The following is a 13,112-nucleotide window of genomic DNA, read 5'->3' as shown; positions in this document are numbered from 1 at the left end:
GTTTTGAGAAAGGGTCTCACTATGTAACTCTGGCTGTTTTGGAACTCATTATGGAGAATAGGCTGCCCTCGAACTCACAGAGATCCTCCTGCCTCTGCCTTGATTAAAGGTAGTGTAAGATGAGCTCAGAAGTTTAAACATAGATTGGGCATCAAGAAGTGGGGCCCCATCTCAAAAAGAAAACAAAAAAGGCAAATCCAAATTATACATGGGGACAGGGCAGGTAGATCCTAGATTAACTGACACCTTTGAATACAGAGAGAGAAAAAAATATATTTATGAAGACTTGTTTGAAGTATACAAAACTAAGCAAGGAAAGAAACAGCAATTAACTCCAGAGGAAATAAAATACATAAAGAAAACATAATTATAGTACTACAAAGAAAAACTAGGAAGAAAGGTGTTTGGAAACAATATTATGAGTCATAATGTAAATATTTATTGGATGTCAAATTGTAACAACACTAGAGTACGCAAAGTGGGCAAGGTTTTGGCTATGTGTACAAAATGGTGAAGTAATAGTTTCCCCCCGTTGTCCCTCCCCTCTTAAAAGATTTATTTATTTATTTTTGAGATAGGGTTCCCCTGTGCAACTGTCCTGGCACTCGCTCTGTAGACCAAGCTGGCCTCAAAGTCACAGAGATCCACCTGCCTCTGCCTCCCGAGTGCTAGGATTAAAGATGTGCACCACAACTGCCTGGCAACTTAATTTTTTTAATGATGCATATGCATGAGAGTGTGTGTGGGGATAGTGCACACGACTGCAGGTGCTTGTAGAGGTCAAGGGCATTGCATCTCCTGGAGCTGGTGTTAGCAGTATAGTTGTGAATCTGAACTCACACCCAATGTGAGTGCTAGGAGCTGAACTTCCCTAAAACTGTATGCTCTTGACAGCTAAATCATCTCTCTAGTCCCAGCTATAGCTTTATATTCTATAACTGATGCCTAAAAATTTTAAATCATGATAAAATATCATATAGACACACACTGGTAAATAGTGGAAAAAAGACGTTAGGACATAAAGTGGGAATAAGAATTAGCTGGAGGAAAGTAAAAGGTGTTTTGGCCTAAGTTTTATAGTATTTTCTATTATATTAGTATCTTTACATATAATTTTCTGAGAAAAACAAAATATCAGGATCATCTTCACCTGTCCAAGCTCTTCATTCAGGTCAGAAGTATTGACTTGAGCTTTCTGATCTGACTCTTCATGGTATAGATCAAGATCCCAGCCAATAAAAAACGATCCAAGAAATTTCTGCATCTCAACAGTCACATACAAAGAAATTGGAATGATGAAATTGTAGAGTACCAAAAAAGCAAGGAAATCAGAAATAAATCTCAGAATCTAGAAAAAAGAGAAATGATTATTAGATAACATACATGAGAATTATCAGAAGGTTCTTATCTAAGTAAACTATCAACTATTATTCTGAGGTAAACTAATATGAAATTCCTTGACTAAGTTGTTTTAATATTGCATTTCCTCTGTTTACTTATATTACTGGTTAAGGTAAAGGTTAAATTTCCACAGCACAATTTGTTCCATTTTGGAAGTCACCTGGCATGATGTGAACACAAAATTGTCATTATACTCTGTGCAGTGCGCTAGCCATCCTACCATGACTCTTCAAAGATCATGGGTGACTAAAATGTGAGTGTAACCTAGACATATGGGGACATAATTCCTCAGGAAAATTGTTAAAAAATAGAAACTGAAGAACACATACTACACAGACAATAGCACAGCAGAGCTGCCTTTCAAGATGTCCTCTGTTGAATATACATGGTACTGGTAACAGGATCCTATACTGATCTGCTTTGTTGTCTCCTGGATCAAGATGTTTTCTAATATGTCCATATTAATTTAAATGGAAATTTAAAGAATAATTATTTACCAAAATTGCAGGTTTAATTCTCTTGGTACATCAAGACTGTTACGACTTCTTCAATTATTCAAACATGAATGAAAACAAATATATTCTTTAATTCATTTATATGGTACAATAAATGATTTCTAAAGCCCTGAATTTGTAATACCGAAGTGGAATGCACATATTAATTTTTGTGATCTAATTATTCAAGCCATGCTACTAGAACACACAAAAAGTTTAGGCCTTAAACTAGGGAAAGTACACCACTGCTAACATGCTGATTGCTCTTCTGCAAAAGCATCCTGTCAATACCAATGCTGTGATGAGATCACTGTGGTCTTTCCCATCTAAGCATCAATAGTCCCCAAAGAGTTTCCTCAAAGTTGAATTATGAACAACACATAATACCTTACTACTGTTTCTTTGATGTTCTGTTTTTTGGTTATACCAAGGTTCATCCCATTTTTCTTCTGCTTGCCAGGTATATTTCAAGATAGTACTGATGATGGCCTCAGAAATAAGGATTATTAGATAAATTATTAAAAATGTGTTCATTGATCTAAAGTAAGAAAAAGAATAAAAACATATCAATATATCTTATGTTCATATGTTTACAAATTAATATTTGTATTGAGTATATAAGATTTTATTATAGCTGTTTTAAAGGACAGCCTTTATTTTTTGTAATGACCATTAAATAAAACATAATTACCAGAAAAACCCAGTTGTAAAGCCTATAAATCATAACAGCAAAGCAAGATCTATCCAAAAGTACCTTGGCAATACTTCTATCTTGGGGGTTACCAGCAAGTATCTAATTGGACCTCAGATCTGCTCAGCAGGAGGGAATTCATATCTGGTACTGTAAATATTGCCGTCTGTAGCTAGTGAGGTCATGAGCCCTAGAGAAGAATCTACTACTATCATTTTCGTAAGCCAGTGTAATTTCCAGCTTCATTCTGAATACCTATCCTTACATGCAAAGATAAGTGTAGTTCTCACTTCTCATTAAAGAAGCTTCCTCTGGCAGCAGAAGTCTACAACTGATCAAATGCTAAGAACAACTGACCATGAGAGAGCCAGCTCCAAGTGGTACACCTACAATACAACTCCTACATCTAAAGCTCAAGGAACATTGCAGAAGGTAGAAAATAATTTAAGAGCCAGAGGACCAGGACACCTGCTGTGAGATGGTGTTAGGTGACCGTTTACTTTGAGACTGAAATAGTCCATACTGCAAGGAAGCTCCTTAGGCAGGAAAGTAAACAACTCAGAAGACTTGAGAAAGTCCCTGAATCTGCCCAGACTCACTAGGCCTCTCCCTGCCAGAGTAAGCATTAAATGCTGAGAGTCCTTCTCAGAAGAGTAGCGCTGAGCTACAAAGAACACTCTCAGATAAGAACAGCTGCCTACAAGTTCAGACCAAATGAGTCACTTGGAAAGAGCACTTTTCAACCGGGTGAGCTCTCTGCATGCTATGCAGCGTGCTTCAGGTTTCCAGGTGGAAGCTGTCACCTATGCTGGGAAAGGCTTTGGTGATGCAGTGTTGAGTCTTTTCTGGTCCTATAAGTAACCCCAATAAAACTCATTGGCTCATCAAGTTGGATTTTGCTGGTTTTTGTACTTTGGTCTGTTGTGGGTTCCCTATCTGGGATGAGTAGACATGTGTGCTATATTTTCCCAGGAAAAGTTTTGTCACACCAAAGATGGTGTCTTCTATATGTCAGGGACCTACATCCATGAAATCTTAACAATATGGTTGCCTAAGCAAGATCTGAACAATGACAACACCAGTTGATATGCCAATATGGATGGGGAAACCTCACAAGGTCCCTCTCCTAGATAAAGAGCTATAAACAATTAATTATTGCCTGTGAAAAGAGAAAGAATCAGTCTTCTCTGGAGATGTGTCCCATTATATGCTATCCAATCTGAAGTAGTCAGCCCTAAACAGTAAGTTTTCTTAGCAAGTTGTATAAAAAAGAAATTAAAATGTCTTTTAGGACATTATCTCAGGTCAAACTGTGATTCTTGGCTCTGACACTAAAAATAATTCAGGACTAGCCAGTATAAAAGTAGAGCTGGAGATTTTATTAAAGATATTTATTAAAGACTTTACTAAAGTTAGACTTTAAACACAAGGGTGAAGACAAGAGTGTCCAGAAAGAAAGTCTTAGTATTATCTAATTTTTACTGTATATTAGTTTTAATTTCCAATTGAACTAGAAAGTCTAAAGAAGGAAGATGGTATCTCAAAAAACCTAACACATAACAGATGCACACTTTATATATATTTCTAGACTCAGTTTTCTCAAGCAGAAATCTGTTAATAGTTTCAAAGAGTCTTATGGTTCACAAGTGAGACTTTGGAATAGAAACAACTATAATACTAATACAATGGTGAATTTTAATAAATAATAAAACCCTGGCAAATTCCCATTATGATGATATTAACTCACTAATAATCCCTCCTCTGTGTCTATTACTATAACAAGCTTTCTATGTCATATTTCATATATCAAATGGACTCTTTCAGGTTTTGGTCTAGTCTTGTATACAGGTGATGCTCACCTGTGCATTGCTACAAGGCTGAGTAGTACTGCTGAAGCATACAGATTCGACTTTAAATTTAAAGTCTTAAATTTAAAAATAAATTTGTTATGAAGAGAAACATTTTATCACCAAAAACTTCAGAATACAATTATAGCATCTGATACATCTGCAAACTGATCTCTACACATAAGGCACAGGGAACATTGAACAAGGGTAAGAAAGTTCTAAGAGCTGTGGGACCAGGATGTCTGCTGCTAGATAGTCGCCCCAACACATGATAGGGAAAGTGTGAACTCTCAACAATACGCTGCTTGAACAAGACTACATAAGAACATCAGCTGACATTCCAACATGGATGAGGAAAGTTCCACATTGTTCTGCTCCTAGGTGAAGAGTTAGAGCTGGTCATCGGTTGTTGGGAGGGGAAAATCAGATTCTTATAGAGATGGGCTCCCATATAGGTTATCCAATCACAAATGGTTAGCCCCACACACATGTACATATGGGTGACACTAAATGAACTCAATAGGTAAATACATATATGTATAATTAAAGAAGATGCGTTCTCAATAATGAATCTTCATGTGCACCACATAGCTTCAACAACGGTCAACATGCTACCATTTTCAGTCCATTTACACTTTCTTCCACTCCAATTACCCATTTAATTTTTTGGTGGTTCTTTTATTTCATGAATAAAATTTTGTTTTTTTGTTTTGTTTTTTTTTGGTTTTTTCGAGACAAGGTTTCTCTGTGGTTTTGGAGCCTGTCCTGGAACTAGCTCTGTAGACCAGGCTGGTCTCGAACTCACAGAGATCTGCCTGCCTCTGCCTCCCGAGTGCTGGGATTACAGGCGTGCGGCACCACCGCCCCGCCCTCATGAATAAAATTTTAAAGAACTTCTTGATTTAATGTTTGAAACTGTAGACTCACAGAAAGCTGTAAAATCAGTACAAAGAGTTTCATCAACTCCTCCATGACTTTGCAAAGAAGCTAGGTAATAAGGAGTACTCTAAGAGGGACACATGGATTGCTCCAGGAAAGGAAAATAGATGATATCTCCTGTACAAATTGGGGGCAAGAGAGATGCAACTATGAAGGAACAGGATGATGGTGTTGGGGGAGGGACGGAAAGGGAGTAATGAAAGAGATACCTTGATAGAGGGAGCCATTATGGACTTAGGGAGAAACTTGGCATTAGGAAAATTCCAAAGAATTCACAAGAATGACCCCATCTAAGAGTCCTAGCAATAGTGGAGAGGGTACCTCATCTGACCTTCCCCTGTAATCAGATAGGTGTCTACCCTAACTGTCACCATAGAACCTTCATCCAGTAACTGATGGAAGTAGCTACAGAGATCCACAGTCAAGCACCAGGCCATGCTCTGGAGTCCAGTCGAAGAGAGGGAGGGGCGATTTTATTAGTGGGAGGGTGGTAGTCAAGATCATGACAGGGAAACCCACAGAGACAGCTGACCCGAGCTTGCAGGAGCTCAGGGATTCTAGACCGACAGCTGGGGAGCCTGCATAGGATCGAACTAGGTTCTCTGCATGTGGACGACAGTTGTGTAGCCTGCTATGTTTGCGGGACCCCTGACAGTGGGACCAGATCCATCCCTGGTGCATGAGCTGGCTTTTTAAAAGCACTTCCATATGGTGCCTTGCTCAGCCTTGATGCAGGAGGAAGGAGCTTGGTCCTGCCTCAACTGAATGTGCCAGGCTTTGTTGACTTCCATTGGGAGGCCTTACTCTTTCTGAGAAGTGGATAGAGTCTGGGTTAAGAGGAGGTAGGAGGGGAGGGGAGGAGGGGAAGGAGAAGGAACTGTATTTGGTATGTAAAATGAATAAAAAAATTTTAAAAAAGATAAAAAAGGAGTGAAGATAGGGATCAAACCCAGAGTCTTATGCTATGCAACATACTCTACCACTGAGCTACGTCCCCAATTCAATGGTGGCATCTTATTCAGCTGTAGCATATCAGAACTAGAGACATTACAGAGAATTAGATTTGATTAAGATTAACATTTACAAAAACCTCATCTTACTAGTGTAAAAGTAATCCCACTTACAGATTAACTGCCATTATGAAGAATTGTTCCATCGTCACTTTTAAAAATGCATTCATCTAAGGACCAGCATGGTAGCACATGCCTTTAACTCCAGCACTTGAAGGCAGAGGCAGGTGAATTTTTGTGAGTTCAAGATCAGCCTAGTCTGTAGAGTGAGTTCTAGGTTGTTGTAGAACATTACATTTTAAGGTGTGTTACTTTTGTTTATGCTCTGGAACATTTGTTTAATGATGCAAAGATGAGCTTGATTTAAAAAAAATTTACCTGTGGACAGGAGGCTGCATCAGCAACTAGCTGACAGGAGTGGTAGGGAGGAGCCAGGAGGAGAAGGGTTTTTAAGGAGGGGTGAGGAGAAGCATGAGAGGCTTTTGGAGAGACACAAGAAGAGAAGGTGAGCTACTTGCTATTCAGCTTCTCTGAGGAACAGAATTCCACCTCAAACCTTGAATTTTCAGTTCTTTAGAAGAACAGAGATTTAGGTAAGTTCCCTTCATAGCTTTGAAAGAGTTGGTGCCTGAGCTCAGGAACAGAATTCCCTCAAGCTGAGGCTCTCTAGGCCCAACCACTGCTGATAACAGCAAAGTTGCAGTTGTTGATTTGAACAGCCATGGATTAAAGGGCAGCAACAGGTCATACAGGGCTACATAGACACACTCTGCCTCAAAAAACTAAACAAAATTTAGATTTTCTATTTTATTGTATGAGTGTTTTGCATGCATGTTATGTATGCACACCACATGTGCGACTGGTGCTTGTGGAGGTTAGAAGAGGTCAGATCCCCTAGAACTGGAGCTATATAGATGATTGTGAGCCATAATGTGGGTGCCAGGAACCAAACCCAAGTCCTCTGCAAGGTCAACAAGTGTTCTTAACCACTAAGTCAACTCTCCAGCTTCCATCATTCTTTATATTGACTCACCCCATACCGAATCTGTCCCTTGGCAGCAATAATCTTTTACCCAACCTATATAGTTTTATAATTTTGAAAATGTTCCACAACTGGAAACATAGTATACAATCTTTGAATTTGACTTTTTCACCAAATGTAACTATTTTTGCAGCCTGTTCTGGCTGAGCATATACTATAAATCCTTGTTCTTGCTGAATAGTGCTCTATGACATAGCTGCACCAGATTTTCCTGTTCAACTATTACCCATGTATGCACAATGGGCTGTTTTCCAGATTTTTGCTGTTATAAATAAAGCTGTTAAATGAAACTGCCAAATTATCTCCCAAATGGGAATGTCATCATCTGACATTCTTCACAATAATGTGTGAGATCGAGTTCCTCTGCCTCCTCTTAGCACGTACTATTACTACTCTTTTAACCTTGTTCCTCCAACAGTGGGCTAACCTCACTGCGGTTGTGATATGATATTCTCCTAACAATGGTGCTGACTGAGCATCTGTCTGCTCACCTGCGACCTACAACTCCTTTCATGAAATGTGATTCATGTTTTTGATCACAGCTACCTAAATGTTTGTGTTACTGTTTGGTTGAAATGTGAGCTTTGCAAGCATTTCCCCCACTCTGTAACTTGTCTCCATACTTTCAAGATGGTTTGAGAACATTTTTAATATAGATGAGAACATTTTTAATTTAAGTAAAATTTAATTTATTAATCTTTTTATTTAGGAGTTATGCTTTTTTGCCTGCCTAACAATCATTTGTTTAGAGTGATCCTGACTTCTTCTAAAAGTCTTTACAATTCTGTTTCATATGTATTCAATCATCATTATTTTTGGATGCTGAAGACTGAGCCCATGGCATGGTGCATGCTTTCATATTGGCAAAAGCTCTCTACTCCCTCACCTTTATTAAAAAGTTCCCGCTGGGTATTATAAATAATGGATCCATAGCTTTTCATGTTCTTCAGAAGAGTGTTGACTTTTTGTTCTAGTGGGCAGTTGACTTTAAGTACCTAACATCACTGCAATTGGTCAAAGTAAAATCCTCTCTCTCTCTCAGCATTCTTTGGGTTCTACTGTTTGTTTCTTGCCAATTTGCACCTACAGAGTTTTATCAGCCATACAGGAAAATTTGGGCAGTTTTTATGTACACGCTTTCAGGCCCAGCCCATTACTTTCTATACTGGCTTACATATTTTCCCTTAGCTTTCTAGGTTCTCTTCTAGTTTTAAACTGTCCTCTGATATTTCAACTCAGTAAAGAAATAACACTTTCCCCATCTTATTTCTTCGACTACCCTCTATCCTTCCTCCCCCATTTGTTTTCAGGATTGGATTTACTGCCAGGTTTGACATGCTTTTGGTCACTTGCCTCAACTCATGATTTTCCTGTCTGCCTTCCAAGTATTAGGAGTACTGGAGTGGCCTCACTATGCATGGTCTGACATTATTTATGTACTTGGGTGTGTGTGCCTCTATGCGGGTTTGCATGCCTAAAAAGACAGGTGTGTGTTATGTAGAAGCTTAAGGTTGTTATCTTGTTTTGCCTTATATTTTGAGACAGGATTCCATACTAAACCCAGAGTTGACTATTTTTCCTACAATGGCTGACTGGCAAGCCTCTGGATCTTCCTGTCTCCACATAGCAGCAGGTTACAGGTACATACCACCACAGCCAGCTTTCTAAGAGGGCGGTGATAAGGATCGGAACTCAGGTCCTAATGCTTGTACAGCAAGTATTTTACTCAGAGCTACCTACATGCCTCATACCCTGCACTAATTTTAGTCATATTTTAACACTTACAGTCAATGCTAAGTATATACAAAACCAGAAGATATCATCTTTATCCAAAAAGAATATTACTTTGCATATGTAATATGAAATGCCCTTTTAAATGACTTATTTTTAATTTTATGTGCATGAGTGTTTTGCCTGCATGTGAATAACTGCACTGTGTATATACCTAATGCCCAAGAAGATACCTTAGAACTGGAGTTACAAATGGTTGTGAGCCACCATGTGGGTGCTGGGAACCAAACCTGGGTCCTCTGTAAGAGCAACAGTGCTCTTAACCACTGAGTCATCTCTGTAGCTCCTGAAATATCTATTTTTATATATGTTACACATATATGAGTAAGATATACATAAAATTACGTGAAAAGGGTTTTCTTACTTTTCTACTGCAGATCGTTTCTGTGACTTGCTCTTGTAATTTAATGCCATCTTCGTTTCCATTCCGGTGTACACAGCTACACCTATAAAATAAAACTGCTATTTTAAATGTACTTGCTAGCATGAAAGCTTCAGTGAAAAAGCACTGCCTGAGAGTTTGTATAATTTGAATTTTTCTTGAGTCTTTTACAGTTTTTCCAGACCTGCTAAGTCTAAAATTTTGCTGATCTAGACATTCAACCTCCATGGAGTCTCATTTCTCAGTTGCAACAGAGTTGAGACTAACGGAAGAAAGGGGTAGGAATAACAGATGACCACTGCATATGACGCTAAGGATGCTAATAACAGTAAAACCCTCCTGTTAAACTGGAAAATATGGATTGGGCTAAAAATCCAGAATGCCAGAATCTGGAGTCTACATGTCATTCCATAAGTACTGAAGAATAATATTCATGTCTTTCAGAGTAAATGAAGTAAGCGCAAAGAACTGCTATGTGAGACCCTGAGACGAGAGCACATGGTCTTAGTAGTGGGACTAACACTGCTGAATGAAACTAATTAGGCAAGACCAAACTTTAAATGTTCCTTCAAATTCCTACATAGAAGATTAAAGAAACAGGATAGGACAGACCAACTGTGCCCTTTTAATAAATATTTGACTTAGAATTTTTAAAATAAAAATTATTCTTTAAATTCAGGGGTAATAACTAAGATGAAAAAAGACACTAAAACCATGCAATTTGAAAAAATAAAACAGAATGAAATAATAGTGAAGAAGATGCTGAGCCAAACAGCAGACTCAGTTAAAAGCATTCAAATACACAATTGCTTCTAAAACTGCATAATTTGGAGCCCCATTTTAAAGTAACAAGAACAAAAAGTATTACCCTTAGGAAGTCATGTAAGATTCAGTGTCCCATGAGAAAACTACACTGTGGAGGTTTAGTCTGGTTTCTGATATCAGAACATTATTATAATTAAAAAAAATAGTTGCAAAATACATGTAACCATCTAACCATTTAACATGGATAGTTTAGTGGGGATAACATAGTCATAATTTTTTGAAGTCATCTTTTGAATCTATCTAGAGAATACTTTAATCACTTTAAAAAAATGCTGGGCCCATTAAATATCTATCCCACTTTCTACTCTCTAAGCCCTGGAAATCACCTGCTGTGTCATCACTAGGGTACACCCATGAGAGGTATTTCAAATCAAAGGGAGAATATAATCTGTGGCCTTTCTGCCTGGTCTCTACCAGGCAAAGGCACTACTACGCTTCCCCTAGAGAAATAAAGTTTGCCCCCAACAGGACCGGTTCAACATTCAGAACGCAGTAAGATCTTGTTGGATAGGTAAATATGTGAATGAAAGAGTCAGCGGTTATTAGCAGAACTGAAGGGGTGTGGACTACTCTACTACCAGGGCACTGAAAAGCGCTGACTTGTACCCATGTTATTGGAAGTCTACTAGAATCGTTTTCTTAGTGCTCAGCTTCACAAGTATCCACAAACACAGGAAGAGGAAGACTCTAGCACTACTCAAAAGGAGAGAGCAACAACAACAAAACACAATATTAAAAAAACTTTAAAAGAAAATTATCGTGTCTTACATTGAATAAAGTAATATTATGTAATCAAAGGACCATGAAATGCTGTTTTTAAAGCTATGTTTTACAGAGGTTGGGGATGCTGTCTAGTGCTATACAAACTGCATGCCTACTGTGTGTTAGACCCTGAGTTCAGTACCCAGCACCTCAGAAGTAACAGCAAAGCTTCATATAAAGCACCAATACAAAACATACAAACAATTAAAAAAACTTAAGTGTGTACAAACCAAAAATTTCTTTTGTATTTTTTAATCTGGCTCCACGAAGCAAGAGACTCTCTGGTCCCAGAGGTCTAAAGAAAAAAGAAACCCAAAAGGCACTAAATATTCAATTAAATTAAAAGGCATCTTCAGTCAGAGGTACTTAACCTATAGTTACAACAGTTTTCATATAAAATCAAAACCCTAGCTATTGGAATGCTACCTGGGTTAATGTCAGTTACTAGGACAACCAGCATCTGCTTTAGCATTTCAGTCATTTTAAGATCAATGGCAGGACTAAAGAGATAGCTCAGCAGTTGAGAAAGCTGGCTGATTTTGCGAGGATCTTGGTTTGATTCCCAGCACTGACATAGCAGCTCACAACCATCTGTAACTCCAGTTCTGATGGATCCGACATCCACTTCCGACCTCTATAGGGCACTAGGCACTTAAGTGGTGCTCAGATACATGCTGACAAAACAGCCATAAACATAAAAATAAAAAATTTAAAGTTTGCAATTTAAAAAGAAAACTAAAACTATAATAAACTTGCAAAGTCATCAATATCAAAAATTTAAAAACAAAATAAAATAATTAATCAATGATTTAAAAAAATTTAGCAGAACACAAAATCTAAATTTTGTTAGCAAAATTAACCATCAGTTTAAGAAAGAAAAACACAGAATTAAAATGCAGTGCAAACATAAAATTATGAGAGCTGTATAATATAAATACATGAGTTCTGCATAATTAAAATTATGTTAGGCTGTAAAATATAATGTACAAAATACGTTAATGTTTTGTAGGCAAGATCACAAAACACCAGCTGACTACTTGTACTGCACATGTCTCATGTACAGGCCTTCTTGCTGCTTGGATTCCTCTCCTTAAAAGAGATATAAAATGACAAGAAATAACTGCAAAGGAAATTGTATTTTCTTAATGATAGCAAGATGACTAAAAGTTTGTTATAGTCCTCTATTTTGTTGAGAGGTCTTAAGATTTCTGAAATATAAAAAAACTATTCAAATCAAACAAAACTTGGATCATTTATAAAAATATCAGCAAACCCAAATACTGTGGTGGAAAAATGCACTGAACCAGGAAGGTCAGAAACTTGGGACATGTTTTCCAAGTATGTTCACTAAAGAGTCCTGTTTGGTGACTCCTCATCTCTGCTACCCCAGAACTAGTGTGGCGGCTAACTACTCAGCGCCTACAAAACACATGTGTCACTGAAAATGCTTTCAACACTAAGCCACGTGCCCATTCAACACTCATTCCCTACTTCTTTCTACTCCCTAGCGTGGTGTTGGTTCCAGTAATGACATGAAAGGCATACAAAACTGGGATACCATGACAGCTTCCAAATCAAAACAATTCAATAGTTAACTGCTGCTGTTTCAGGAAAACACAGTTCATTCTTTCAGGCATGCAGGAGTGGGGGTTCTGTACTGCCAGGGTTCCTTTACCAGACACAATACTTTAGAACACAATTCAGATGATATACCCACAAAATTTTCACTATTTCAATGCAGAAATGAAAATAAAACTTAGTCACAGTTATTGATCAGGGATTGTGCGTGTGGTATTAAAGTTTATTGAAGGTGCTTCTATGATAATGTTTATTAAAATAAGAATCAGTGCTGGCACATGACATTTTGATGGCATATCTTGAAGATCTAATTTTAAAATACTCAACTCTTTTTGCTACTTATTTAATGT

At 37.8% G+C, this 13,112-nt stretch overlaps 1 protein-coding gene across 4 annotated transcripts in view; it reads right to left on the bottom strand.

The window, feature by feature from the left end:
- Atp11b (ATPase phospholipid transporting 11B (putative)) overlaps window positions 1–13,112 on the bottom strand; it is a 93,502-nt gene that overhangs the window by 43,095 nt on the left and 37,295 nt on the right. For all 4 annotated transcript variants that reach the window (XM_041658978.1, XM_041658975.1, XM_041658980.1 and 1 more), the window contains exons 9-12: window positions 11,415–11,479; window positions 9,580–9,661; window positions 2,283–2,433; window positions 1,151–1,348 (exon numbers count right to left, since the gene is read on the bottom strand). In XM_041658978.1, coding sequence (XP_041514912.1) covers window positions 1,151–1,348; window positions 2,283–2,433; window positions 9,580–9,661; window positions 11,415–11,479 — 496 coding nt within the window. The remainder of the gene's footprint in view (window positions 1–1,150; window positions 1,349–2,282; window positions 2,434–9,579; window positions 9,662–11,414; window positions 11,480–13,112) is intronic.

The sequence above is a fragment of the Microtus oregoni genome, unplaced genomic scaffold (assembly GCF_018167655.1).
Source record: "Microtus oregoni isolate MIOR12 unplaced genomic scaffold, Mior012 000010F_ref0000083, whole genome shotgun sequence".
Taxonomy (NCBI): Eukaryota; Metazoa; Chordata; class Mammalia; order Rodentia; family Cricetidae; genus Microtus; species Microtus oregoni.
This window is presented reverse-complemented; position numbering and strand designations above follow the sequence as displayed.